A 27,384-nucleotide genomic window follows, 5' to 3' on the forward strand; every position below is an offset into this window, starting at 1 on the left:
GGGGGGGGGTCTGGGGAATGGGCGGGGCTTGCGCAGGGGGCGGGGCCTGGGCGCGCTCGCGGCGCCGGTTCTGATCCCGGCGCCGGTTCTGATCCCGGCGCCGGTTCCGATCCCGGTCCCGTCTCGCCCGCAGGTTTCGAGAAGCCGTCGGCCATCCAGCAACGGGCCATCAAGCAGATCATCAAAGGGCGGGACGTGATCGCACAGTAAGTGGCGCCAGCCTGGAAACGTTCGGTATCCAGTGTGGTTGGTTTTTTTGTTTTTCCGCCTAAAAAAGAACTCCAAAAAAGGAAAAAACACCAGGAGAAGGCAGTTCTGCAGCCTGCACGGCTGCTGCCCGCCCGCAGGAGCTGCTGGCTCCCGCTGCTCCAGGACGGGGGTCAGAGATCTCAGGGTGTTTCTGAGCCCCCTGAATCACGGTGGGAGCGACGGGTGCCAGGGCAGTGGGTGCAGGGGGTGCTCGCACCCCGCAGCCGAACGGGCGGCGTTCAAGGTGCGTCGCTGCGGTGGATGTTCAGCCAAGATGCCCTGCGTCAGAAATCTCGGGGGTCCCGGCGCTCCTGGCAGTGTTTTCCAGCAAAACTAGGGAGTGACAGAGACGCCTGCGGCCTCCGTCGAGGGAAAGGAAGCAAGTTTTGTCCCTAGAGACAAAGAGTACGGAGATGAGGTTTAAAAAAATACCCTTTCTAGGTCACCGGTGGAAATTCATGGCTTAGTGAATTGTATTAGCATCTCTGCAATACAATGTCCTGAAATCTATCATGAGCAATAATGGCAGAGACAAAAGTTGCCTTTGGGCAGGGAGGTGCACGATAATACATTGAAATTGCCTGTACTGCCTGTTCGGGAAAAAGAAAAACTATGTATATTTACCAAAAATCTCTTTCTCAGATCACAGTCTGGAACGGGGAAGACAGCAACGTTCTCCATCTCTGTCCTGCAGTGCCTGGACATACAGGTGATTTCACAGCATCTTTACTATGGGCAGTGACCTTCAGGGCCAAAATTCTGACTGAAATTTTCATCGGGCTCTGTTTTTGTAAGGATTTAACTGTTATGCCCACCTTGACAGAATAAAAAAATCAGGTAAAACCTTGAAATTATAGAGCTACCTTCTAACAGCAGCCTTTTTCAGATGCTTCTAGTGACAGCATTAGAGGGCTGAGTTAATCTTCTAACAGATAGTTCTCTTCAAACAGTCCTAACATCATTAACCTCTCCATGTTCCGCAGATCAAATCTAGGTTTTTGGCTGACAAACGTTCATTTTTATTCTAACGCGGGGTAATTTGTTCACCCAAATGCTTTTGAAGTATAGCTTGGATGTATAGATGCTCGTGAACATAAGCATGATTTTCTGTGGGCTGGTGGTCCCTTAAATTAAGCTGGGATTGTCATTTCCTTGGGGTTGCCTGAGTACATGAAATACAAACTCTCTGAGTGGAAAGGTCAGCTTTTTACCTCATTTCTGCAAAGTACTCCTTGCATTTTGCAAGCATGATGCTTTAAAACGTTGTCTGGGAATCCTTGAACAATGGAAAGCTTTTGTCAGGCTTGAAAACGTGAAAATTTTCATTGAAATCATTTGAAACTGCCTTTCTGCTCTTTTGTGAGAAAAAAAGGAACATACAGATATTTTCAGAAATGAGGTTAGAACGTTAATGAGCTGGTGAAATTAAAGAACTGCGTTAGGGGCTGCCTGTCAAAAGTGACTTACCCCAGAGGCCGTTGCTGGGTAAATGCCTAGTGTGGAAGCGACTTTATAGGTGAACAGACCCTTGCAGGTGGTGGGTTTTAGTGCAGAACTCTGCAGTTAACCCCCAAATGTGATCCCCGGGAGGGCTGTGGGATCTGCCGTCGCTGCTGAGCTTGCTCAGCCACGTGAATAATCATAATTAATGTGTTTTAATCAGGTTCGCGAGACCCAGGCGCTGATCCTGGCTCCAACGCGGGAGCTGGCTGTGCAGATTCAGAAGGTAGGAGCCTTGAAAAGTAACTTAGATCTGGGCTTTGCAAAGCACCGCTGAGACCTGGGCTCGGTCTCCAGCCACTCCTGGCCCAGCAGGAGCCTCCACTAGAGGGAGGCCCCTCCTTTCCGAGCTCCCAGCACTGGAAACTCTCTGAGGACATCTGGGAACCCTCAGAAGGTCCCTCTTTCTCCTGCTCGCACCCAGTTTCCTCTGTGGCCGCACAGACCCGCACCTCCTTGCGAGTGGATCAAGCTCACGAGGTGTCAGGTAGCGGAGCCGGCGTCGTGTGTCCCAACAGGGTCTGCTGGCGCTGGGCGACTACATGAACGTGCAGTGCCACGCGTGCATCGGGGGCACCAACGTCGGGGAGGACATCCGCAAGCTGGACTACGGGCAGCACGTGGTGGCCGGCACGCCGGGCCGCGTCTTCGGTAAGGACCCCTGCACACACCGTGCGCTCGGCCTGCCAGGGAATTCACAGCTCTGGAACTTAACTGCTGTAAAAACTACGTTTGTCTTGGCACGGGAGCCGGGTCCCTTTGACTGTCTCGCATTAGGTCTGTGTTTTCCGTGTGCTGGCAAACGCTGTCTTTGTTTAAACCAGGTTTAAACAGGCTGCTTTGTGCTGTGCCTGTGTGAGGATGGTGGTGGTTTGTGGGAGTGGGAAGCCCGCGCTCGCCTTCGAGCTCACGTCTGCTGGCTCGGAGGAGGAGGCTCTTTCCCCTTGGGAACGCGTTGCTGTGCACGTGGGAGCAGCCCAGGCTGCTGCGATTGGAATTTACAAAGTAATCTTACAGATATGATTCGTCGCCGAAGCTTAAGGACCAGAGCCATCAAAATGCTCGTTCTGGATGAAGCAGATGAAATGCTTAACAAAGGTAAAGTCTCTCTCTCCCCCTAGCACTTCCCTTCTCATCTTTTGGGGATTCAGTGCTGTAGTTGTAGGGTTATAGATCTGTTGCAGGCTGTGACATTCAAGCTGTTAAAGTGTCTGATGTGATTTAGTTGGAATGTCCTTCTTAGTGGTTACACACTGCTGAGGAGAGCCTTCCCTCCCTGCGCTGCAGGAAACAGCCAAGTCCTGGTGGGTTTGGGGAGAGAGGAGCAACGGGCAACACTTCCCAATTCCCTGCTTATTGGCTCTGTGCTATGAAAGGGCCGCTGCAGAATTCCAGAGCAAAACGTGGAAGAACAGGATAAGCAGGAGAAAGATGTGCTGACGTCTCTGCTCTCCTTCATTTGCCTTTGCAGGCTTCAAGGAGCAGATCTACGATGTGTACAGATACCTGCCTCCAGCCACGCAGGTGGTGCTCATCAGCGCCACGTTGCCGCATGAGATTCTGGAGATGACCAGCAAATTCATGACCGACCCCATCCGCATCCTGGTGAAACGGTGAGCGGGGCCCTTGCCGAGAGCAGGGGCTCGCCAGGCTGCTCCAGCTTGGGGCCAGATCAGGACATTTATTGAGCTAAGTGTGCCAAGTCTCCCCCTCTTTCACCTCTCACCATTGCAGCTGAGTTAGGCACTTGCTGACATCCTTCAGGGGCTGTTTCCCAGCAGGGGCTGCTTTGCCCTGGAATTCCATCCTTAACACCTATCCCGGCTGCCCTGCTCCACCTCCAGAGGCTTTTTGAAGGCCTGATGAGTTTCATACCTAGCACAAGCCTGAAGAGCGCTCAGGTGGCTGGGCTGGAAGCGCTGCCCTCTCCAACGTTGTCCCTGTTGTCTGTCTTCTCTCTTGTCGAGTGGTTTGAGTGGGAGAAGTGTGCGGATCAGAGAGGGTGCCCGAGTTCAGCTCTGTCACGTCTGATCCTTCCTTAGAGGAGGCCTCCTGTAAGAGGGGGCCCTGCAGAGCCGCGTGGCCTCGTGTCGGCCCCCAGGCACACACTGCTCAGGACATCGGCGTGAGCTCTGCTGAAGCATCCAGCTTTTAACTGCGCTTAACTCAGTGACTCGTGGCTCTTCCGGCAGTGATGAGTTGACCCTGGAAGGAATCAAGCAGTTCTTCGTGGCCGTGGAGAGGGAGGAGTGGAAGTTCGACACGCTGTGTGATCTCTACGACACGCTCACCATCACTCAGGCCGTCATCTTCTGCAACACCAAGAGGAAGGTAGGGCAGACCCTGGCACAGGGGAGCTGGAGGGGCGGCCGGGGGGCACCCGGGGAAAAGGCCCTGGTTGCTCCGTCTGTTCAGAGCTGCCTGCTCGAAGCAGGAGTGATCAGTTAAGAATGCGCTTGGTTTTTCTGATTACTTATAATCCCTGAAGCGAACCGCCACTTCCTGACTAAATGCCCTTAACTCTTTCCATATCAGACGTGGGCGAGCTCAGTGTTTCCTCTTGAACAGGGATGGGCTGGGCCTGGATGGCAGGACCAGGGCTTGGCCCTTCCCGTTACTCCCACTGCTAGTCCCCATGCCTGGAGCGCACGTCTTTCCCAGCATCCGTGTCTGCGTTCCTGCTCCCAGCTTGCCTGGACCATGTTGCGGGGAGGAGCCCGTGGCTAACGGGGCTGCTTGGCTGTCCGCACAGGTAGACTGGCTCACGGAGAAGATGAGAGAAGCCAACTTCACAGTGTCCTCCATGCACGGGGACATGCCGCAGAAGGAGCGGGAGTCCATCATGAAGGAGTTCAGATCGGGCGCGAGGTGAGTGCCCCAAGCAGCACTGACCGTTACACCCGCAGGCCAGGGTGTCCTTCAGGGCCCAACAGGCCTCAGAAGCGCTTGGCTCCCTCGCTCCTTTTATGGCCTTGCTCCTTGTTTATCTTAAATACGAGGAGCTCTGATTCCCATCTGTCTCCTTAGGATGGCTCAGAGTTGGGGAGAGATTCCAAGGGGGCGTGTAGCTAGTTAAAGCCATAGGTGTGTTCTTTTGAAGAGGGTGGAATTTCGATGTTTAAATCAAGGGAGAGAAATTTGGGGGTACCATTTCCCGCTTCTTAAACTCTTGGTGTCGTGTTCATCCTGAAAGATGAACGCGCCTTCACCCTGTCACCCTTTCCTGGAGGCCAATGTGTCCGTGTGGGGCAGCCCCGGTGCTGGGGCAGGTGCCGGAGGGCAGAGGCTGCCTCAAGCTGCAAATGTGGGTCGGGGGGGGGGGGGGGGGTGACACTGCCCTGACTGTCCTCTCCTCCCTGCAGCCGAGTCCTCATTTCAACAGACGTTTGGGCCAGGGGCCTGGATGTGCCTCAGGTGTCTCTGATCATCAACTACGACCTGCCCAACAACAGAGAGCTCTACATCCACAGGTAGGGACAGCGGCCGTGCAGGGCGCCCTGCTGGGCTTCCCTCCTGGATTCCCTTCCCAAGCCGGGCTCCTTTCTCCCTTCCCTTCCGCCCCGCAGAATCGGCCGCTCGGGCCGCTACGGCCGCAAAGGGGTGGCCATCAACTTCGTGAAGAACGATGACATCCGCATCCTGCGGGACATCGAGCAGTACTACTCGACCCAGATCGACGAGATGCCCATGAACGGTGAGCGCGGGACACGCGGCACAAACGTCACCTTGCCCCGCAAGGCGCCCGCCTGGGCCTGGGGCTCTCGGCACAAACTCACTCTCTCTCCTCCTCTCCTTTCAGTTGCTGATCTTATCTGAAGGTCCGTGGGTGTGAGGGAGCTGCCAGCGCATCGTTTTTTTACCTCTCCTAATTATGTTTAAGCCCCCGCCGTGGTTTTGGTCACTGTTTTTATGTTCCTGACAAGAGGTGCAGATTGGAACTTGTGTAAATAATGTCTTTTACTTGCCCATGTTTTTCAATTAAAAAAAAAAAATTACCGTAACCGGTGCCTGGTTGTTAAAGCTCACAGCCCCTGCCGCTAGGGTGGGTTAGAGGCTGAGGTTGGAGAAAACATTGGCCATTCCCCGCTTTCCGCCCCGCTTCCCCTTCCTCCCCAGCAGCACCCACAGCCAGTGCTGTGCCCTGCCCTTCCCAGGCCCCCCCATGCCAAAAGATTCCCCGGAGCCCCTCATCCCGGAGCCCCTCATCCCGGCCCTGCCTTTCGCTCTTGCCGTGCCCAGGGGCTCGAGTCCTAATTCCTGCTCTCCCCTTCTCCCCGAAGACACCAGGCAAACGCAGGCAACTGCGCCTTAGCCCTTGGACTGACGAGGAAAAGAGACTGAGCACCAAAACCAGTCCGTTGTTTAAATAACAGTATTTAATCTGTACAGTTTTGAGCAAAGATACCATAAAATGCAACTTTCCTACCCCACCTTCAGCAGCATCACGCGGAGCGAGGCCCTTTTCGCCCAAGGACGGGCAGCTTCACTGCTCTCCAGCAGTTCCTAAGGGTGCACGAGAGCAGTGCACGCACCACTGCTTCCTCAGTCAAGAGCAGGGAGCGTGATGACGCTCTTATTTCTGGACTCTCAATATTTAGGAATACAAAACCCAGCTCTCTGCAGATGGTTGCTTCCAGCAGAAACCACAACACTTTAATGTTTAAGCACCTTTTAACCCCATACATGTAAAAATACCTCAGTTGGTACCAATTTAGGTAAGAGTGAAAAGGTTAGAGCCTGGCGTCAGAACGATGGTGGAGGGCAGCAGCCTCGAGGAGAGCAGGGAGGGGAGGCCAGCAAGACACATGCCCTCGTTTAAGGATGAGCATCAGCTCCAAGAGAAAGCCATAAAGTACAAGAGACAATTTGTTCATATAATTTCCAAGATAAGTATTTGACATAGTTTATGTAGGAGAATACATAGGTGAGCCTCTTTTAAAAATAAGCACAAATTGCATTTCATATATACACAACTGATTTTAATCATGTACTGAAAATAAATTACAGGAAATAACTTTAAAATGCAACAGAGGACAAGAGTTTCACAACAAACATTCCCATTGATCTTTTATTACTTTTCCCAAGGGGAGGGGTGAGAGATTGCAGTGCTCAAGGCAGGTAAATATCACAAATATATCAAAAACTCCAAATCGTTGATGCATTCACACATTTACATGAGCCACAAACATTCCTTTACAGGGACTGCACTTAGCTACCACAGAACCAGGTTTTGCCATAGACTACAAAACTTTGATACAAAATCGTATTTATATATTTATATGTCATATACATGCCCTATCTGTGATCTCTTAAAAAATAAAAACTAAACACACTGTACAGACAATCCTAACTCATTGCTCGGTAGCTGTAGGCAACGTTTTTGGATGGAATTTCTCCCCCAGTAGAATTAATGGCATTATATACACGAAGGCTGAACTGCGGAAGGGAGCGCTCCGGTGGGACGCGCGGCTCCCTGGGGCGGGATCCGCACACTCCAGGTGGGACAGCGGAGGCCCTGGAGGCTGCGGGAGGAAGCGACTCATGCACTTGTGCAACACGGGGAGAAGGCAGCAAAGCAGCGGGGCGCAGGGCGCGCTGCAGGGGCTGCCGGGGATGGGGACAGGGGAGCAGCCCCCGACCACAACTTCCCTGAACCACCTCCCTGCGAGGCCCTTAAACCAGAGCTGCCCCAAGGCAAGGCGAGAGGAAAAGGCCTCCCCGCCCCCCAAAACACCCGGGGCCCCAGGCCGCAGGGAGCCTCCGCAGCACCAGCATGTCCACCGCTGCAGAGCCGGCCGCGCTAAACTACTTCTACAGTTGATTGTAAACTTTGGTTTATTCGTTCATGTTTATTGAGTTCTCATGGTACAGCAAGCATGTCTAGGTGAGAGGGCAGAGGCGGCGAGGCGTCAGTCTGTCTTTAGCCGGGCGTGCTGGGCCGCCTGCTCCGTGAGCCCGGCCTTGAGGGAGTTTTTGACGGACTGCCGCACGTGATCCTCCATCAAGTTATCACTCATGGGCTTCAACACCTGCGGGGTGAGAAACGGGCAGAGAAACGAGAGCATGAGGGGCCGCAGGAAAACAAAACGTAAAAACACGACGAGACGAGCCGTGAGAAAATTAAAAATGAGCAATGTCGACACAAAGTGGCGGGATGAACGGAAGAGAGGAATGAGGTTTGCTGCTACTGGAATGATACTGACCCGTCGCACATCATGACACAAGTGACTCCCCTCCTATACAGCACTATTTCACTGAACTCAAACCGTTTCACAGTTCCTAGAAGATGGATGTGCAATTCCATACCCTATATGCAGCACCAGGCTGCTATGGTTACAGCATTTATGCAGGCCGGCCCAGACGGTCCAGCTTATTGTCCTATATGTCTAAGTGTGAACACTTCAGATACAGAAAGAAAGGTAAAAATACTGGCTAGTTTTTCTTCTTGTTATTGTTGGATGGCAGTCGTTGCCGCGGCACTGACGTAAGAGCGTGGCGAAGCGTCCGGCGTCTAAGAACTTCAAAGAGTTTGGAAAACACCTAAAACATGAAGGGAGCTGTTAGGAACAGCAGAGCTTGGAGGGCAGCGGAAAACGTCAAGTAAATAATAATGAAAAAAAATTAATTGACTGCCAGTAGCTTCTCACCTTCCTGGGATTCCTCTGAAGCAAGGAGGGAAGAGAAAGGGAGAGATTCAGAAAAACAGCAAGAATGGGTGAAATTCGGGAGTCTGCATCAGAACAACTCGGCTCAGGATGCGCAGCTGCTCTGCACATGATGGGTGATGCGAGACTGAAGTGGGGCAGGGGGGTTTAGGCCCTGCAAACAGGCAGCCCCTCCAGGCCCCCAAAGGCAAGTTCCTGCTAGCAGGAAAGCAGCGCTCGCTCCTCTCCGGTGCTCCGCGTGTCCTCGGGCGGCTGCGCCCGAGCTCTCCCCACCAGCTCCGGAGCCCCTCCAACCAGAGCACCCCTGTGTTTCGCCCTGCTGGCGCCCGGCTCTCCGGCACGGGATGCTCCACAGAACACTCAGCAGGAGCCGAGCAGAAGTTCTCCACCGGGGCTGGCGGTTCTTGCACAGCTGCAGTTTGACGGGGACAGTGAAATCCAATCTCTGCACAGACCATCCCTGCACTTCTGCTGCTCTTCCCCCCAGGTCTCGCTTCCCAAAAGAACACAGCTTGTCCAGCAAGTATTTCCTGCAAGCGCAGCTGCACCAACTGTGCTGCTGGAAGGGGCACAGACAACCCAAGCCCTCCTGAGGGAAGGGACCTGCTGCACCTCCTCCTCCATCAGAGCCTGGTCGTTCACCAGCCAGTTTTCTTCTCAATTAGCCCCTCAGTGCCTCACCGCCAGGCGAGGGGACTCAGCAAGGCACAACACTGCCCTGCACATTTCTCCCACCACCTGAAGTATCTTACCCACCACATCCGCAACACCAGCGTGCCACTTCTGACTTACCTTTAGCAGCATAATTTTGCTCTGAAATGTAGAGAGTTTAGTAATGAGCTCCTTCATTCTTAAACCCCTCAACAAGTGCTCAAAAAGTCTTTTTAAATAACATCCTAAGCTGGTCTAATGTTCTCAGTGTGGCCATCTCTTGCTGAACCTGGTGCTCACACCTCTGAGCTCATTTTACTTTCAGCACATCTGTCATTCTCCATTCGATCCAGACCAGCTTTTCACTCACAGCATTAAGACTAATTAACATGTTTACTCAAGAAAGGAAGATGTTGCATGAAATAGATACCAACCTGTTCCCATATAGCTTCAGCAATTTGATCAATGGCTGTTCCAACTTCTCTGAATTCCCCAGAGTACTTAACGTATGCCCAGGTACAGAGGGATATAAGAGCCATCCCCATTATGAGATTACACAGGGTAGCTATGGAGTTCATACCCAGGAACCCAGTCAGTCCTGAGGATATATACATGGCAAACATGACTGCAAAGAGAGTGGCAGGGGTGCGAGCAGCGTAGAAGATGTTTTTGCCATCGTTGTGCTTCACAAAGTTTGCATAGATCTCATCGATTTCCATCTCGAGCTGGTCCTGGTAGCGCCGGCAGAATTCCTCCCCTCCCATCTTCTTCACGGAGCAGAACTGCCGCACGGCCGACTCCCGGAAATCCTGGTGCTTCCGCTCGAGGTCCGACGGGGCGATGTAGGGCTTGTCTCCCCCGCAAACCTGCACGGTAGAGCCAAGAAATTCACCCTTATTTCTTTTCCCAGCAGCAGCAATTTCAGAGGTGTGTGACATTAGAGAACCTCTCCTGCAAAGTCTGGATAAAAACGGATTTAGGACGTGTGTGTTTATCCCTGCAGTGACAATATAAAAATATACAGCACTAAAGCACATTACTATGGAAACAAGGTCTGTTTAAGAGAACATCTGTTCTTGTTTATACTTTGCCCCAAGTGAGGAGTCCTACAACTGCAGTACCTCCACAGCCAGCAAAGATTCCAGGTTGGAAGCAGACTTGCCATTTGTTATAAACAAGCCATTTACTATTGCAGAGGGGTTTCCAAAGTGGAAGAGTGCTGGAATTCCTCTACATTCTCCAAATGGGCTGTTAACAGAAGCTAGTTGGTCTAACACTAGCATTAGCCCTTAGCCTGATCTCCAAAAGGGAAAAGTCCTTCTCTGGACCTTCTCAAAGGGCTCTGAGCCTCAGCGCAGAGGCACTAGAGTGCAGCGATGGGGAGCTAAGCTTGCAGCAAGTTCTCTCGGTCTGTTCCTGTCCCAGAGCTCCAAGCTCTACACCCTGGATGGCCCTGCACGCTCAGAAAATGCATCCACGTGCCCATTTCACACTATGGGGTTTTAAGAGCTCAGTGAGGAGCAGCAAGGGGTTCTAGGAGGTGATTCTTTGTCTTACAGACACTTCCACCCAATCCCTTCTGTTTTCCATCCCAAGGAATCCTACTTTTCCCGCATCAGAACTCCTTACACTGCACACAACCACGCTCAGCACGAGGTGAAAAGTGAATATTTGCACGCAGGCAGTGAGCACTGCGATCATACCTGCTCCATGCCTTTGCTGTACAGGTCTTTTGCTCCTGCCACGGCAGCAAGATTGTTGGCTTCAGCTGTTGCCTGGAAAACAGTGAGCACCACCTATGGTTAAAGCATCACTGGCTGCTTACGTGGATGTGGTTACTGTGCTCGGGGCCCCCACGGCCTGCAAAGCTTCAAACTGCCCCAAATCCTCCACGTGAACCAAGAACCATCACTGATATACACAAAAGCAGAGGCAGATATACACAAAAACAGAGGCAGCAGGGCATTTTCTCTAGCTGTACAGCTGTAGATTGAAACTCCCAAGTGTTTTATAAGGCCTTTTCATCATGAGTAATCCCTTCTGAATGCTCTGCTCTTAAGAACCAAATAAGGATCCCTCAGCTGTGTAAGTATTAATCCTGATACACCACCACTTGTGAGGAAAGCAGCAGGGAAGGTGGTGTTACTTCTGTAGTATGCAGGGAGGCAGTGTTGGGGTCAGAATGTGCATGAATTCAAAGATACCTTTAATCTGGGCCTATGTGAGGGACAGTTAATCTAGCCAGCGCTGCAAGCTGTCATCTCACAGCCACATTTGCAGCACACTAAATAGGGGAAACAATGACAGCCTTTGTTTCACTGGGTCAAGTCAAAGAACTGGTTCTTTGAGGGACAAGATAGAGCAGAATCAGTTCTTAATGAACTGACACAAGTCGCTCTGCAAGCAACAACCAGATCCCGAGCACTCGGGAGTGCTTAAAGACAAAGTGATTAAAACCAGCCCCAAAGCCTGCGTTTGGACCAAAGCCTGTCATTGCAAGCAACTGAGGCATTCGACACGGAGCTTCGTGCAATTGCTTTGAGTTCAGATCGCTCTAAAGCCGATTTCACCCTCTTTGGATTCGGAAAAGGAAGTCTCAGTATCCAATCTGCCAAACCCACATGCACCACAACACAGCCCGACGCTGGCACAGTGGCATTAGCTGCTTTACTCTGAGCTTCTCCTCTTTATCTGCAGCTCCGTTTTATCTTGAACTAAAAGTCCTGGGTATGGTCTGAAAATACTGATAGAAATAGCAAGTTATCAAAGGCATGTTTAGAGCTTGAAACAGCTGAAAAAAGCCATCCCCTTGCTAACTATAACTACTGCATTTTGGTAGTCAGGCCTGGGGGAGGATGTAATGTATATGCAGGCTATACTGCTCCAGTGGCTTGGAAAGAACAGCTCCTGCAGGAAAGCACAGCTGTGTGCAGGGACTTGAGCCTCCCAGCAGCCACCACCTTTAAATGCAAGGGATTTATCAAGTGCACATCTTCTATCGGGTTATTTGGAAGAAAATACGCACCTGTAGCATAGATTTGGGGTGAGGTAGCTCCTCTCCTTGATAGATTTTAATGTAAGCCTAAAAGAGAAAGGAAAAAAATATCCTAAGCATTTAGGATTGAGGGCAGGGAGAAGAAAGGAATGGTACACAGATAAAGATTATTTCTCTGCTATAGTTTTAACTATTCAAGAGGTCAAGTTTCTCCATACATAGAGGGCTGGCATTCATTCATCCCTATCGCTTTAACCTCTTTACTTTCCTGAAACTTGATATGAAGGAGATCCTGATAATTCCCCCATGCTTTAACCAAGCACACCGATAAAAACACGTTAATGGATATTAGAAACAAGTGGTTCACCTGTATCAAAACAGCTCTTTTCAAACAGCTGCTGACAGATTTTTGTTGCACACAAGCACCAGTGACCTGTGAGGCTTGGCTAGGATGCGTTTTTACTTTGCGAGACTCTTCCCTCCACTCCGTAGCAGCAGCTCTCAAATATTGCCTGAGAGCTCTCAAATTTGAGAGCTTTATTTGAGAAGCTCTCAAATAAAGCCCATTCACTCAAGCCTAGGGCCCAGCTGAGCAGCACCTTGAGACACAGCCACTTTCTCGAGAAGGGGCAGACTCGAGTGCGGAGCAGGCTGCTTCCTCAAACACATCCGACCGTCTCCGCCGGACAGGACATGTTCCCCCAGCAGAAGACAATTAATGTCCTGCGAAGGGGTCTGTCCGAACACCTGCGGCTGCTGGAAGGAGAAGCACTTGTATCTGTTCCCTCCCACACGTCAAAGGGGAGGCTGTGCAGAGAGCAAGGGGATCAAAGCACCGATGAGGACAGAGCTGGGCTGCCAGCACTGCTGGAGGTTGGGCAGGCAGGTGGGTCCTCCTGCCACCCATAGACCCTTTTGCCAGAGTCTGGAAGGGGATGCATCCCTCGTGTCCTCTTCTCCAGGCTTCAAAGTGGGTCATGCCCCAGCCCTAGGGCAATCTGTCTTTAGGACAGATGAGGCTGGGAGGTAAGGGGGGCAGCAGGAGGCATCTCAGGCCTTTGGGCTGGCTGTGCAAGCTGGCCCAGCGAGGCGGGCTGCAGCCCTCCAGAGGCTGGGCACATTCCATGCTGCTGCTGCTTTTTCCCTGCTTGCCTACAAGCCTCATGCCTGGAGAGCTTATTTTCCACGGAGCAGGAGCAAACAAGGTCATTAGGGTCCTCACATACCCACAGCTCTAGGTTGTGGAACAACCTACATAGATGTATGGAGTTATAGGGGACTGTTCCCTCGGCTCACTCCTGACAGCTGCAGCTATTTCCACCGAGGAAAGGCCCTCCTGTTTCCAGCTCGGCCTTCCCAATCTCAGCCTTAGATGCACGGTCACAAGGGAGCAGTCCTCTTTAGTTACGTGACTGCAGTGTTTCCATAGCACCCTGCATCACAGAGCAAGCTTTTCCATAGGTGTGGAGTGTCACACATTCCTCTGGGTGCAGTCCTTCCTACTGGTGAGCAGCCACTCCCTGCACCCTGTAGAATCAGGGCTTATTGGGGAAGAAAAAAGTATACGCAAGCATAGAATAGAGACTGAACACACGAGCTTCAAAGAGCCCAATCTGTGCTTGTCAGAGCCCCGACTTCTGCCTCCTAATTCACGTGCTTCATTTATAAAGCTGTTTTACTGATGTTAGAGTTCTAGTCTCCGATTCCTCACTTACGTGCTTTCCTGATGCCAGCACAGCTCTGTCCTGCCCCTGACAGGCAGGCTCACAAGTAGTGATGCAAGATTAATGTCTTCAGGAACAAGTGCTGCTTTCTCCTGGGGAGCCAACTGTCCAAGTCACTCCGTTTTGAGAAGAGTTACATGCACTAAACCAGTTCCTGGTGATCTGGGGATTATGTGATCACGTTTCTGCAGGTGTCACCACCAGGACACCAGAAGGCTAACAGCTGCAAGTATCAGACCCGAATATTTTGCTGCATCAGATGGTCACAGAAAATGCAAGTGTTCATAAAGTATTTTTCTTGCATGTTAAATAAAGAAAAAATGTGATCTACAATGTTCACTACGTACATAGTGTTAAAATTGGCTTTCTATCTGTTCAATCTAGGTAAGCATTGACTTTGAAGAACTAACACATCCAAATAAACAAGCTATATTTTTAAAAACACTCAATCTAATAGAATTCGAAGTATTATTAGCCTACTTGGCAAAACTGTGTGGGTTTGAGGGGGTTTTTTTTGGCAATATCAGCTTGCTAGAGTTACACTGGTAGGAAGCTGCGTGCCAGTTTTGGAAAGTCAGAGCCATGAAGTGAAAATAAACTGAGCTTATCAGCGATTGTCAGCCTAGATACCTTGTATTCTCTGGGAACAACATGACCTATAATTGGAATACTTTCTTTTAAGCCATTAAAAGAATAATTAGTAGGAGTTTGCTTACCTTAAAGTATTCTACAAGATCTCTACATGTCACCTTGGATCCACTAATCTCCTTTTCTACCAAGTTTTCAGGGGCAAGCAGTAATGGCACCAGATTTCGCAGCTCCTTCTTAAAATCCTCATCTATATCTAGTAAAATTGAAACAGTTTCAGAAAAAAAGTAGTTAGTTCTCTTCGGTCTTCTATTTCCTAAATGAGCACTGATAAGACATGACCCTTCAAAATCTACAGCATCACACTCATAACTGCATTTTTAAACTACAGTACATATCTAAACCTTTAAGTTCTACCATTTTCAGCATCTTATATTGAGACTGAGAACACAGGATTACCTAGTCCTTGATATTTCAAGTGCATTTCATCAATGACACTAAACATTTACGGAATAATCTCACATGTGTCTGTCCTCAGCACAAATGTGGTGGACATCTAACCACCTGGAAGGCATTTATTTGGAAACCCTTTGCCACTCCAATGCAATCTTCCCTGTCATGGGGACAAGCAGTAATTGGAGGAATTCTGACTGTCTCTTGTTCTGCAAGAGCAAAAACTGCAGGTTTTTACTCTGCAGTTGGCTATGTTTAACCTTTACTCCTAAAATATCTCTATTTTCAACCTTTGGTGCAGCTAGTTCTTACAGAAAAAGCTTACTATTTAAAATTGGAAGCCTTCACTGTTATGAATTTTCATCTTCAGACTCCTTATTTAAGGTCTTAAATGTAACTCAAGTTCTCAGTTTATCAACAGCTAGAAAGAAGGAAATATCCTTGTGTGTGCTCAATTGCTCTACTTTTAAATCATCAGAGGAAGAAACATTGCTCTCTGTTCCAGGATTCTACATTTTCACCTTTTAGCCTTACATTTTTTCCCCACTAAGCATTTCAGCACCCAGCCACTTCACTATTTAACTTCTGTTTTTATAAAAAAACCAAGACATTCCGTGATCTACATCAAGCCAGACACAATGGAAAGTTTCCTACCATTCAGCCGCCCGTCGAAGTTTGGATTTGTTGCAACTTTGAGACCAGGGTGTGGCAAAAGGAAACAGCCAAGGTTACTGAAACAGGAGTGAATGTGCTTCCTCACGTTCTGTAGCTCTTCATGCTGGTTTTGCTTCACCTTAAAAAAAGAAAAATGAATACTAGTAGCTTTGCAGAACTGCAAACAGTACTAAATATCAGCATTAAAAATACTAGCATAAAAAAAATAATAGCAAAGAAGTGGGTTTAAGCTTTTACTTCTGAACCTAAAGATTGGGAGTTCTAAATCTCAGAACCCTACACACAAGCCTAACATGACAGTATCCGTGTTCGTGCAACAAGTTAAGCCCAAAGTGCATCAGCATCTTGACCCCAGGGAATCACTTAAGCTTGAAAGTCACATTGGGGTTGGATTTCATAACTTACCTGCAATCTCTTCTCTAGAAATTTTCTTCCTCCTTCCAAGCCATATGCATGTTCATAAGGGTAACTCCAGTCTCTAATTAAGAACATTAATGTCTGTACAGGAAAAGAACAGTGGTGAAGGGTTTGCAGCCTTCCTGATACCAGAGAGGATACCACAAAAGTTACTACTGCAAACAGAAAAGCAAAAATCTAAGCTTGCCTGGTCTAAACAAAGCTCCCTTGTTTTTCTGTGATGCAAGTACTTGTTACAAAACAAAAAAATAATCAAATCAACCCAGACAATTTCTTGAGGCACTTTCCCCTCACACAAAAGCTATTTTCCCTGTTACATGGGTTTGCTTTCCCCAGCCTTCCCATAAGCTGGGTATATGAAATAAATCTTGATATTACTCTTACATCAGATGAGGTGCTTGATGGCAGCCTCGTGCCTGGGCCAATCAAGGATCCCTGGAAGGGATCTCAGTGTTTGTCTCCACTAAATGAAGAAGGCTCAGGCCCTTCTCTGGTCTAGCAAACAGTCGGGAGATGTTAGCAGTTTCCAGTCTTGGAAAAGCAAAATCCAAGCAGTAAAGCAACAGGGCCTTCCCCAAGGGCACTACTTAGTGTCTGTACACTCTATACCCAAACCTATGCATTGCAAGCAGGGAACAGCCACATGACAAAGAATAACAAATGAGTAGGAAGTAGCAAACATCCTCCCCTGGGAGAGCAACACATCAGTTGATGCTTTCATTCTTTTTCCACCTTATAGTTCAGACACAAAGCTATACTTGCCCAAAATGTGATCATTTTTAGTTTTCCACTGTTATTGCCAAAAGGCGTGATGAGAGGGAAGGAAAAACCAGTCTTTTAAAGAACATATTAGCTTTGGCCCAAGTAATTTCTCTTCACAAGTTATTTTGAACTTATTTCCTACACATAAGGATCTATTTAACATATATAGTTACCTGAAAGGGCTTTTGATAGATTTCTTCCATAGCTAGTCTTCCATATTCTGTAAACAACTGAAAGAAAAAGAACGTGTCAGGATACCACACACACACAAATCCACAGTTTTGTATTACAAAGCCATTCCATTTTGTCACTAGGAAATAAAGCATTCAATTTTAAATCCTACTAGGGATTGACAAGGTCCACAATGAGCACACCAATGCTCAGGAAGGAGACAGGTCATTGCCACCAGTTTTGATGCCACTTCAGAACCATTACTCAGTTCAAAGCAGGTGGCTTGGGGGTTACTCTCAGGGGAAAGCTGGCACTCTCTCTCAGCCAGGCAGCTCCCAACTCTTATTTCCTAGGCTAAGGAATAGCCTGTTTACCTCCAGCTGACAAAACATTTGTCCTTCAATTCCCACAAAAGAGTCATTTCTTCAAAGTCTCAAGGGACTTGGCTAAAGCTAAGCTATCAGAAGTTAAATAGAAGCCAAGTGCAGAAGCATCCAAGATCCCTACCTACTTCAGGCAGTAACCTTGAGCAACCTATGTTATGAGTACCTACAATTAACCTAACTCTCAATTGTCCCATCTCAGGCCTTGAAGTCACCACATCCTCCCTAAAAAGTGGGGGAAAAGGCAAGAAACTTCACCTAAGTCAACATTCTTTTGTGTTCACTTGTGTTGCAGAGCACACACCTTAGCACAGGTGGAGCATCACACAGGGCACCCACCAAACCACTGCTAAACCAGCCTGTAGCATGAAATAACTCATTGTAACTACTCCAAATGGAGTACAAACGGACAACACCAAGATGATTATACAGTCTAGGATCAACCATAATCAGCTGGCTTACTAATGACAAGCATTTTTTCAGCATAAAGGAAGGAGTTAACTCTTTTCTTCTGGTTGCCCTAACCATCTTCATGCCAGCACAGCAGATCTCTTCCCAGACTCAGTTTGGGGCAGCAGATCTGCAAGAACCCACCTAACTGTTGAGCACTATCAAAGATGCAGCTGTGCTGGCTGTTTTGACACAGGTCAGTATTGTTGGTTGTCAGGCTTTGATAGTCCCCTCCCAGGTCTCAGGGGGTAGGATGAAAGCAGCTCATTAGGACCCTTCAGGACATGGCAATGAGTCCTCTGCATTAGACCAACTCTAGCAGCACCTCAAATAAATTCACAGCTAAAAGGTCAAGTTCTCCCTGTGCTGGTCACGAGGGTGTCAAAGCACAGACAAGGCCAATTTACTACAATGACACCTCCAAAAGCCCTTGTCACCCTGAGCATAAAGCAACTCTGAACTGGTCAACTATCCACACAACAGTGGCTTGTTCCCAAGATCCTAATTCCCTTATCCCATTTGCTTCCCTGCTATCTGGCAGAACATAACCAAGATTAAGAATAGTTTAGAACCACTCATTTCCTTCCCTCAGCTCAAGATTTGTGGCCATCCTTCAAATGCATGGGTCTCACCTCTCATCACTTATATCTGCTGCCCTTTTCTTCTCCTTAACTCAAACCCCACCCTTCAGTAAAACAATAGATTGCTGTAGTCAGATTGGCTCAAGGCTATCAAAAGGACCGGCGCCACCAACAAAACCTGAAGTTTTTCAAACAATTAGCTAAGGTTTTTCTTGTTTTGTATGGGATAGTTGAGGTTCTTTGCCCTAGTGACAGAACTGAGAAGAGCACCACAAGACTACGTGTAAATTGTGCATTATTCCCAGGACTGGCAGCCAGCCCTTTGCAGCACCACAGGCAGGAGCTCTTTCACTCAGGACAGACACAGAACTGTTTTAAGCCATGACAAGGTCACGGCCTGGACAATCCCATCCTGGCATTTGTGAACACACAAGCTACCCTCTAAAGCTACAAGTTTACAGTTAAGCAGATAAGGCTCTTGTACCATTCACATTAGGCCAGAAGTCAGCAGTCTCTAGCCACAATGTTCCATTTGAGGATGGAAACTCAAGAGCACAGAGAGGACAATTCTTTTCCGGATTAGTTACTAAGCTGAACATAAAAGTCTGGCAGAAGTTTCTATGTAGAAAAAAATTAGAAAACATTTCTAGGTAGAGGACACTCCTCTGCTCTGACCCAAGCTTCCATCTTTCTGTAGAAAGTGGCTACGAAAGATCATTTATTTTCCTGTTTTATGAAAGTAGCAGCACGGGAAGCTTCTCGTCTAGGTGCTTTCATGAATTTTACTTCCAGGAACAAGACCGTGGAAAGAAATAGCTTAACTAAACTGGAAACCTATACCACTTTTACTTCTATTCTGTGGCAATCAGAAGCCTCATCACATCTATAGTATTGATGTCTGTAACTTTTACCAGTTGATTATCATCAACTTCAGTATTTTGTATATGAGGTTCCTCATATACATTTTGTATATGAGGTTTGTATAGTGAGTTCCTCTAAACTGGAACTCAGTTAGGCTAGTGACAAATGACAGAATCTTTTCAAGACTTTTAATTCAGAAGCATACACTATTACCTGCAAGTGTTGAAGATCATCTTCCTGAATGTTCTGGGACAAGTTGTACACCTGCAAAAGACAGCTAGAGGGATTACAATGTAGCCTGAGACACTGTATTACACTCCTGTAGTCTTTTAGAGATCCTGAGACTTTATACCACCTCTAGAAAGGACTAGTATTTCGTAAATCAGCATCTACAAAGGTGTCAAACAGTATCTCAAGAAAATAATCACTGCATACACCCAGTGCTAGAGACAAAACTGCTGTTCACTATTTACATTTTCCAATCCTACTTCAGATCGTGTTCCATTAATTTCCTCCCTTGGAAGGAAACTATTAGACTACAGAATCCTTCAAATCACCATATGGGAGGGACAGAAGAAGCTGGAGAAGGACATGGCCATTTCTCATCCTCAAATTCAAGTGCTCCAGGATGCAGCGTTCCAGCTTCAGACAAGGAAACAAGTAGCTGGTTGCTTCAGCAGCTTTATTTGCTTTCAACTATATCCTAAAGATTTCGAATTTGGGAAAACTGACCTTCTCCAGGCAGCTCACCACTGCTTCACTAGTACCAGTTAAGATGGTTCCACAGCTTAACTACAAGAACCAAAAAATACAGCAAACAAAAATATTCTTTGTACTCCCAATACATCGGGTGTTGCAGCCAGTCTGAACAAGCTCACCTGATATGCCCCAAAACCAGTCACTTTTGGAACATTAAGGCTCAAGCTTAGAAGTTTTGAAGATAATGAGAGATAGTTGTCAGAAATTTAACAGTAGCAGCAGCTGCTGTTTAGGCAGTTCAGTAATTTCACCTTTAGCTTCATCATCTAAATGCTTGAGAAGCCTCTGTAATGCAGCCATACAGAAGTGGTTGGTACTTTTAACATCTATGTTGGAGATTCCCCATTTTAGTCAGCACTCAATCCAACTTGGCCTTAGATAACCTGATTCCAAAGAGAATCTCATCTATACTACACTGAAAACAAGACAAAGTGAGAAAGCTTTAATAGGAGAAGATGCACAGAGGTGAACTGTCAAAGCACAGCGAGCAAGAGGGTTTTTACAGTTGCCATCATTTGCCAACACAGGTATTCTCACCTGGACAGAACTCGTCATGGTGCTCAGAGCAAAAACCGTTGCACAGTCTTTGATAGTGGATTGGCTATCAAAGGCACCTTGGGTATCCATGAGTAGTACAGCAACCTAGAGATTTTGAGAGAGCAGCGACAATTAACCAAACTGCTACACTTGCAAACTCCAGCTCATTAGGGTAAATTCTAATTTGCACAGAAAGATGGTTTCGGTCTTAGTTGAAGTCCAGCTCAGCCCATGAGAGCCAAGCATGAGAAATTTGCTAACAGAAAAAGTCTTAAAACGACTATTTTCAGAAGGAAGGCACTTCATATTGTCTCCTAGAATGAGAAGAATAAAGTAGTCTTAGCAGTTAAAAATCTGTCCAACTCCCATCACTGGATTCTACTAAAATTCCCTGCTCTTTTTTAGGGATTACTGATAAGCAAGAATAAATGAGTGCTTGTTTTTCCTCCAAGGAGCACAGAGAGGTGCTCAAATCCATTCTATAGCTAATGAGCTGTTTGGTTAGCTGCAAGCTTTGTCAAAACTTTTTGTACATCTCTAAGCCACTGTATTTAAGATCAATGTTCCATATTAACTGACCCTCAGGTATTTCCTTTGCACTTCAGCAATGCAAATATGAAGTTAATTGGGTGAATAACTGAAAACGTACTGACAGTACCTTGCAGTAAGCAAAAAACAGTGACAATACATTGGCAATTTATTTCAGCATAAAAATAAAACAAAACTAGACTTGGAAATTAAACCAACTTAAAATGAAAAATGCAACCAGTTTTTGTTAGAATAAAAGTGTTGATTATCCCTCTGGATGATCAAGTCCCTTCCATTTATGTTCGGTGAAGAACCATCTTCCAGACGCTGAAGCTAGGTTTCCAATAGCCAGAGCCACCCTTTGGACTTTCCTAAAGCACCACTACAACCTGCGCTCACCTCAAAACAGTTTTTACAGAGCTCTTCTCATTCAAGCCCCTGACCAAAAGTGGTATTTATAGCCCTCATTTCTATAAACACCATACTCTCAAAAGGGAAATATTGCTGGAGACATTCTTACAAGCCAGTGGGAAAGCTCATACATGCACTGATATAATTTTTAGATAAATTATACAGGTAGGAGCAACTGATGTGTAGACTGCCTGCATAAAACTCATTGCATTAAAGCTAGATTCATAGGCAAGATTAGTGCGTATATATACACACATATATAAAAACAAATACAATTTTCCTAAATAAACTCATTTAAGCCAAGCACTTACCTTTGTCCCATTGGGTTTGTCGATTACAAACACTTCACTCCAAATCTGGATGCCGGTGGTTTCCCGTTCACATCCACCTCTCCATGTAAACCCGGTCAATGGTTCAGTATTTCCACCTATCCAACATGGAGAAGTCTGCAAAACAAAAAGAAAAGCTTAATACCAAAGCAGGGATTTTTTTCTTAAAAGTGACAGTCTAGCAGACTTCCACGTAATTCTACACTTTTCATAAGAGATTGACACTATACAGAATAAAAACAATGATACTCAGCTCTGCTTCAAGGATCACCCACGGAGCTATTTTGTTTTGCGTTTACTGGACTTCACCTGGTGCCCAACTTGCCTTGGAGGAGTGCACGTTACGCAGCACTTAGACCTCAAGTACTCAGGGCCAGAACAAGGGGAAGAGCTCAATTCTGCCTATTGATTCCACCTTACACAACTCCCACTCTTCCTCTCAAGATGCAACTTTAAACATCATATATTTTAAGATGCTTTTAAGCATCTATTTACAGAAACAGATAGTCCTGTGCAAGGAAAAACCACAACTGTGAACTTGACCTATTTATGAGGAGAAGAGAGGAGGGAGTAACTGCTGAAACCAAGCATCTCAAACCCCTGTACTGAGGGAAGAAGAACAAGAAAGTCCATTTCCACAACCCAGAGAAGACAGGCAAGGACCAGAGAGGATCTACATCCCATATTTAAGTTACTGTTACAAAATTTTTTCCTTAGTGATTAAGATTGAAAGAAAATGTCTAGGTGACATCCGATATGCATCAATGTGGCCATTTACATCTGAATTCTACCTGCAAGTCACCCAATTTGGGAAAGGCCATTAGAGAGTCAAGCGCAGGCTGCAGCTAACAGTCCCAGCTCTGGTGCTAAAATGAGATCTTTGGTCCTCAGGGACGGACAATGCGAGGAGCAATAGCTGGAATCTTGTGTTTGAGCCACTATGTAAGCATCAGCTTTAACCTAGAAATGCCATTATATACTGGGGAAGGTAAAGAGCAGGAACACACCCCTTTTCAGGAGCTTTCACATATAGTAGGTTTCTAATAGGAAACTGTAGACAAGAGGGAGGTGGTAAACAGACAGAGGAATTTAACTAGTGAGGGGCTTTGGAGGGAGGAAGAAGGAGAAACAAACAAACTTCCTTTCCAGGACGGGACACACCACATTGGAAGAGAAGCAGCTGGTTATATATTTGCCTCTAACTGCCCAGAAAAGAAAGCCATCCAGGAAAGCCTGGTCTTAGAGGGGGTCAGAGGGGGGACCTCACCCCTCAGAAGGCTGCCAGTGCTTCTGTGCTAACTCTGCACACGCAGCTTTCAAGAGCAGAGCTCAAGACAGAGCTCAGTTCACACTGCAGGGCAGTGTGAGGCACTCAAGGGCTGCACAGAAGCACTCTGAGTAAATTAAATTGCTTATTTCAGATGGGGGGAGGGAAAGGCAACTGCAACAATTCTCATGGCCAAGTGCGCTGCTTACAGCAGAGTAACTCTATGCCAGAAGGGAAAGGTGATCAAGCAGCTCAGCCCCAGCAGTCTCGCTCAAATGCTAAGTGCATACCACCCAGCTTTGCTGCTCACACTGGACATGGTAAAGGTCAGCAAGATGACTGGATGCAGAAAATACCAGGACCTAAGTGCAGGGAACCACACTTCTTTACAGGCCTTTCTTTTGCCACATCTGAGACCAAATATAGCCTCTCATCCCGTCCACACAAGGTTAAGTTGTGTCTGAGCAGCATTCCCCAGAAGCTCTTTATTTCTGAAGTTGTTTACACATGCACTGACCACTCTAGAAACTTGAAGCTCCAGGCCTGCTTTTAGCTTCAGTGCACTCTAGGATCCATTTCTGCCGTTCTGACTCAGGTTTCACCAGCGTGTGTGAGCTGTCTGTAGCCCGTCACCCCTCCAGAGGAAGCTCTATGTTATTCAGCAATATGGTCCATTCATCTATTCGCACAAGAACGATACCCTTTTGATCCAGAAAGGTATTACTCAGGATAGCAGCTGGATAGCAAAACTGCCCAAATATTTTAACAAGCTCCTCAGCGAGTCCTGGGTATAATCACATTTTGTTTTAGATATGACTCATGTTAGAGAGACTGGTGTGTAAATAGCTGATGAACAGAAGCCAAAGCCACCTCACTTTGTGGAAGATGCACTTAAGCCCACCTCTGACTCTAGGAAAGCTTCAAACTGAGGGGAAAGTTGCATCATTATCCTTCTCTTCCTTGGGAATTTAGTGCTTTTAACATCTGCCAACAAACTGAAAGAGGTCAAGAAATATGGCAGGAGGAACGAGGCATTGCTCCTACAGGAAAGCAAGCTGAATCTGCACTCCAGTTTTGCACAACTCACCTAGCGGATAATTAACCTAAATACGTTCCATACTAAGGGAAGAACCAATGCAGCTTTATTTGCCATTTAATATGCACCGTACCTTGCAGATTAATGGAAGCTAAGAAGGTCATGCTCCTGGAAAAAGCTTATAAATCTAAATTTACTAGCGCTACCACACCCAACTCTTAATAGGGCTTAAACCGCAACAGCTATCGCAAGATCCTCACAGCATTTCATCGAGTGCACAACTACCACAATTCACTACCACATTTCAAACTATCAACCATACAACTGAACAGTTTCTACGGTGAGATGCCTGCCTCAACGTTAGTGACCAATCTCAGCCAGGACAAAATCCTTTCCCCCTTGACTCAAACGGGTATGAATGTGGTTTGAGTGGCAGCTCTCCACATGATCTCTAGCTCTTAGTCCAAGATAGGAAATAGACTCCTGAAGCATCTTAACTTGATGTTTTTTCCCCCCCTCATATGCTTTATTATGCATCAATTGCTTTATCAGTGTATTGACTGAACACTGATGCTCTGGTATTCTGCAAAGGCTCCAACATGTAGCTCAGAATAAACCCAAACCTGCAATTTATCCTGACTGAAAATGGAGACCACACTTGAGAGGATCCCCATCCTGTAGTGAAATTAGAATAAAGGTAAAAGACACCTTGTGAATAGATACAGCTTAGCTGTGCTCCAGAAAGGAGGCATTTCACTTGTCTTCTCCCATTCACTACACTTCCACGGCTCCATTTGTAGCACTGAGGCTTGTCAAGCTCTTTCCCAAGCCAGTTTACATTACAAGCAGGCAGGAGGAAAAAATAAGTCACGTAAAAAGTCTTTTACACTTTTCTATTCTAGTAAAAGAGTCTTCTATTCCAACAAGCTGGCTGAGCTCCCCAAAACCTCAGTGCTGCAGCTAGAGAACAAAAATATGCAGCCTGAAAAAGCACATGGGGAACAAGACCTCCCATCTTTTAGCAATGCCCAGCTCTTGCACTAGTTGGCTGAGATGACTTAGACTAAGCCTGTCTTCATCTAGGGTTTCTTAAACGAAAGAGACAGTATTTTGAAGGACACCTACAGAAAACCAAAAAAGTGACTGCGCAATGCAGGAAGTGGAAACATTACACAAGGCTGAAATACTGTTCCAATCCACTTTGCTTCACAAACTTTCACCCTAATTCAATCTGAAAGTTAGAATATTAGCTCAAAGTTCACCCCTGTTAATTTTGAAGAAATGAGAATTGCCAATATACCAGAAAAGTCTTGTATTTACCTTCAACTGCAGATTTCCCCCATCCCTCCCAAGACACTACAGAAGCTTTAGACAAAAAGTCATCCACCAAACAGCCACATCAATGAAATATTTTATTTCTCCCGGCATTGTAAGAGTTAAAAAGCTGGAAACAGCAGCTTGCTACTCTGTATTCCTCCTATCACATCCTCAGTCTTTTCCTTACAGAACTCCTGGCAAACTGCTGAGGGGAATTCAATAGCAGGCTTCACTGGTAGGAAAAGAAAAGAGATCTTTATGTGCCAACTACCAACAGCTTCTTGTGGACATGGCCATATTTCCTGCAGTGGCTGGGTCCACCTCAACTGCAAGGCATCTAATGTGAAAGTGGATAGATACTCAGGAGGAACTTGCTGTGACTGTATTTCAAGCCTTCTAGGTTATTGTCCAGACTTGTAATCTGCTCCTTCCAAGCTTCAAAAAGCAGCCCAACATTGAATTGTCAATATTTATTATGAAGATTAAGGGAAAACAGCACTCCACCTGTGACAGGTACACAATCCCAACCCCACCTGCTCTATACTAGCCTAGAGTTCAAAGTATAGTACATGCAAGAGCAACCATCAACCACAATTTAAAAGGCTAAAAGAACAAACTGAATTTCAGATTGAGCATTCATTTACCAGTGACTTAAAGGACTTAAGGAGTGCCAGGACTATTCAAGGACATAGTCCAGTCAAACTGATAGGAGACTTTCTCCTTTCTGCTTGCTTCAGAAAGCATCAACACATCCCATCTCTACCAGTAAGAAACTTTTGAACTGCAACGTTTGTGGTCAACAGGTCAAAAAATACAAGCGTAAATAACTAAAACACTAAACTAAGATAGTTTTCCTCCCTCTGCAGGGAGGAGTTCAAATTACTCACCCTGTTATACATATATCTAAGCATGAAATCCAACAGAAAAGATTTTCCTTTGCGGAAAGCTCCTGCTACAGATACAACTACTATGTTAAGATCTTTGATGTGTTCCTGAAGCAAGATTTTTTCCAATGCGTCTTCATCTAGTTCAAAGTTATGGTCATCTTCGTGAGCAAGAACAATCTGTATGGGGCGCGGATTATCCAACTCCACTTCTTCATCCGAGTCCGGCAGGGCATCCTCCTCCTCTTCTTCCTCATAGTACTTGCCTGCAAATCAACAGGTTACAAATATGTTAGTAAAAGTCAGCGCTCAGGAAATCATAGATTTCTGTGAAGTGAAGCTTCAAGCTGGGCTCATTCCCAGCAGCAGGAATGACACAGGTGCCATACCCCAACAGAGGCCAGCTTTGAAAAGTTCATTTTGCAGAACCTGGGCAGAGGATGAGGTAAAGGGTAGGTTAAATTCTCTGTCCATTTGCAGGAGTTCTGTGTATAGGCTAACTTTCAGATCTCAAGGATTCATAAGTTTTAAGCAATCTATCACAAAAGACAGTTGTCTTTTCAGGTTCAAGGCTGCAAGTGCAACTTCTATTTAGAAAAAAGTCTCTGCTCTCTTCTCATATGAGAAAGATTAATTAGTTTAAAATAAGCTCCACAGAGGACAAAAAGGACATTTTTAGAACACTGCCTTTTTATACTTTTGTTTTCTGTCAGTTTTTCCAGTGTGTACACAGTTACCTAGCACATAACCCAATAGTTACAGGCATCAGCAGAAGTTACATGATCTCGTAATCCCAGCACATCATATTACCTGTTTAAATCTTCAGAGCACAAGCTTCTTAAAGTACTTACTGCTTGTAAGATGGAAGTATCTTAAGTATATAAAAGGGCTAACATTTGGGGGTGGGTTAAAAGCAGGGAGAGAATCAGTTTCTGGCTTCACAGTCCCGCTATGACAGGGTTTGAAAGCTCTTAGAAACTATTTAAAGAAGAGTTAAGAGCACATTAGGAACTCGTTTCAGACACACGCAAAGAAACTGATTCTGTGGACAGATTATTCCCTCTTTACCCTATCTTCCCTTTTGACCAATATGCAAAATAGAAAATCAAAAGCAAAAGACTTAAGGCAAAGCAGCCTTTCAGACATACAGGACATTAGGACTGATCTCCTACTTTCCTGACTTTGGGAATT

At 46.6% G+C, this 27,384-nt stretch overlaps 2 protein-coding genes across 3 annotated transcripts in view; one reads left to right on the forward strand and one right to left on the reverse strand.

Annotated features, from left to right (window-relative positions):
* The window catches only part of EIF4A3 (eukaryotic translation initiation factor 4A3), a 6,043-nt gene extending 302 nt beyond the window's left edge, over nt 1–5,741 (forward strand). Inside the window, exons 2-12 of the mRNA XM_026034006.1 lie at nt 68–206; nt 892–958; nt 1,913–1,975; nt 2,268–2,400; nt 2,767–2,847; nt 3,221–3,362; nt 3,942–4,080; nt 4,502–4,617; nt 5,112–5,219; nt 5,316–5,443; nt 5,549–5,741. Coding sequence (XP_025889791.1) covers nt 68–206; nt 892–958; nt 1,913–1,975; nt 2,268–2,400; nt 2,767–2,847; nt 3,221–3,362; nt 3,942–4,080; nt 4,502–4,617; nt 5,112–5,219; nt 5,316–5,443; nt 5,549–5,565 — 1,133 coding nt within the window. The 3' untranslated portion in view covers nt 5,566–5,741. The remainder of the gene's footprint in view (nt 1–67; nt 207–891; nt 959–1,912; nt 1,976–2,267; nt 2,401–2,766; nt 2,848–3,220; nt 3,363–3,941; nt 4,081–4,501; nt 4,618–5,111; nt 5,220–5,315; nt 5,444–5,548) is intronic.
* A 1,760-nt stretch (nt 5,742–7,501) lies between these two features.
* On the reverse strand, nt 7,502–26,282 carry ATL2 (atlastin GTPase 2). 2 transcript variants are annotated; one of them, XM_026033961.1, is made up of 13 exons: nt 26,197–26,282; nt 21,672–21,806; nt 20,422–20,526; nt 19,339–19,389; nt 16,853–16,909; nt 15,906–15,998; nt 15,480–15,618; nt 14,501–14,628; nt 12,091–12,147; nt 10,769–10,840; nt 9,500–9,931; nt 8,397–8,411; nt 8,174–8,289 (listed from the first exon to the last, which is right to left on the reverse strand). In XM_026033961.1, exons 1-13 carry the CDS (start codon nt 26,218–26,220, stop codon nt 8,182–8,184), a joined length of 1,416 nt encoding a protein of 471 aa, XP_025889746.1. In that variant the 5' UTR covers nt 26,221–26,282; the 3' UTR covers nt 8,174–8,181. The 2 variants fall into 2 exon arrangements, with proteins under 2 accessions (XP_025889747.1, XP_025889746.1); XM_026033962.1 differs by lacking the exons at nt 8,174–8,289; nt 8,397–8,411 and adding an exon at nt 7,502–7,778.
* Nucleotides 26,283–27,384: the final 1,102 nt, after the last annotated feature.

This window comes from Nothoprocta perdicaria, unplaced genomic scaffold (assembly GCF_003342845.1).
Source record: "Nothoprocta perdicaria isolate Ctin4 unplaced genomic scaffold, notPer1 scaffold_138, whole genome shotgun sequence".
In the NCBI taxonomy this organism is placed as follows: Eukaryota; Metazoa; Chordata; class Aves; order Tinamiformes; family Tinamidae; genus Nothoprocta; species Nothoprocta perdicaria.

Bases quoted from the DNA above. Each gene is read 5' to 3' on its own strand.
- ATL2 (XM_026033961.1), bottom strand. From the start codon at position 26,220: ATGCTTAGATATATGTATAACAGG. The intron at 16,910-19,338 runs GTAATAGTGTAT...TTTTTCTTTCAG, and splicing joins ATGATCTTCAACACTTGCAG to TTGTTTACAGAATATGGAAG. The intron at 15,999-16,852 runs GTAACTATATAT...TTTCCTGTACAG, and splicing joins TCTATCAAAAGCCCTTTCAG to ACATTAATGTTCTTAATTAG.